Source organism: Dipodomys ordii, unplaced genomic scaffold, assembly GCF_000151885.1.
Source record: "Dipodomys ordii isolate 6190 unplaced genomic scaffold, Dord_2.0 Scaffold108, whole genome shotgun sequence".
Lineage (NCBI taxonomy): Eukaryota > Metazoa > Chordata > Mammalia > Rodentia > Heteromyidae > Dipodomys > Dipodomys ordii.
The window spans coordinates 1,803,122-1,803,923 of record NW_012267324.1 but is presented as its reverse complement, the minus strand read 5'-3'; the positions used below and the strand labels follow the sequence as shown (position 1 = coordinate 1,803,923).

The 802-nt window shown below is 72.1% G+C and overlaps 1 protein-coding gene across 1 annotated transcript in view; it reads left to right on the top strand.

Moving 5' to 3' along the window:
• Positions 1-802, top strand: part of Mast3 (microtubule associated serine/threonine kinase 3) — a 40,209-nt gene that overhangs the window by 32,811 nt on the left and 6,596 nt on the right. The window contains exon 33 of the mRNA XM_013028329.1: positions 32-318. Within this exon, the coding sequence (XP_012883783.1) occupies positions 32-318 (287 nt within the window). The remainder of the gene's footprint in view (positions 1-31; positions 319-802) is intronic.

Below are 802 nucleotides of genomic sequence, written 5' to 3'. Positions count from 1 at the left end.
CGCCTGCCACTAATTTATTACTTCTTCCGAGCCACGGCGGCCGCGCACGCGCCGCTCCGGGCCGCGCCAAGCACTTTCGACGAGTCCGTCTGTGTGTCCTGTCCGTGTGTCTGTGACCCGAGCCCGTTCCCGGACCCGAGGCCGCGCGACGCCGCCGCCCAGGCCGCCTCGAGGAAGGAGAGGGAGCTGGGGACGCGGCGGGTGAACAGGAGTTTGTCGGAACCGCAGCTTCACTGTGTGGCTCTGGGAAAGCGGCTTTCCCACCCTGTGCCTCAGTTTCCTCGTGTTTACAAGACTAACGGCTGCGAGGCGCCTCCCGTGTGCGGGGACGCTGCGGGAGGGGGGTCCGCCGGCCGGACGGCTGCCGAGGCTGTGCATGACTCGCCCCGCCCTCGCCCCGGGGCCGGCCGCGAATAAAAGCCCACCCGTACCGAGCGCCTCCCGTGTGCTGTGTGGGGCTGGGGGCGGCGGGGGGTCGCCACGGACGCCCCGCCCGCGGCCTCCGGGAGGCCTCGAGCGCGGTCGCAAAGAACCAGACGCCTTCCGTCCCCGGAGACCCGGCGGCCGCCACGCACAACCCGCGGGCGCAACGCGGAGCCGCCCTTTCCGGGACCGTGGGACCCCTTCCCGGAAGTCCCACCCAAGCCCCCGTCAGAGCGTCTGCCACTATTTCCGGAGAGAAAGCTGTATCCGGGCGTCCGTCGCCGCCGCGCCTGCGCAGCTCGGGGGCGTGCCGGACGCCGGCGGTTGCCATGGGAACGCGGCCGCCGCTTCCTGGGGACTGCGTGGCGCTCGGCAGCTG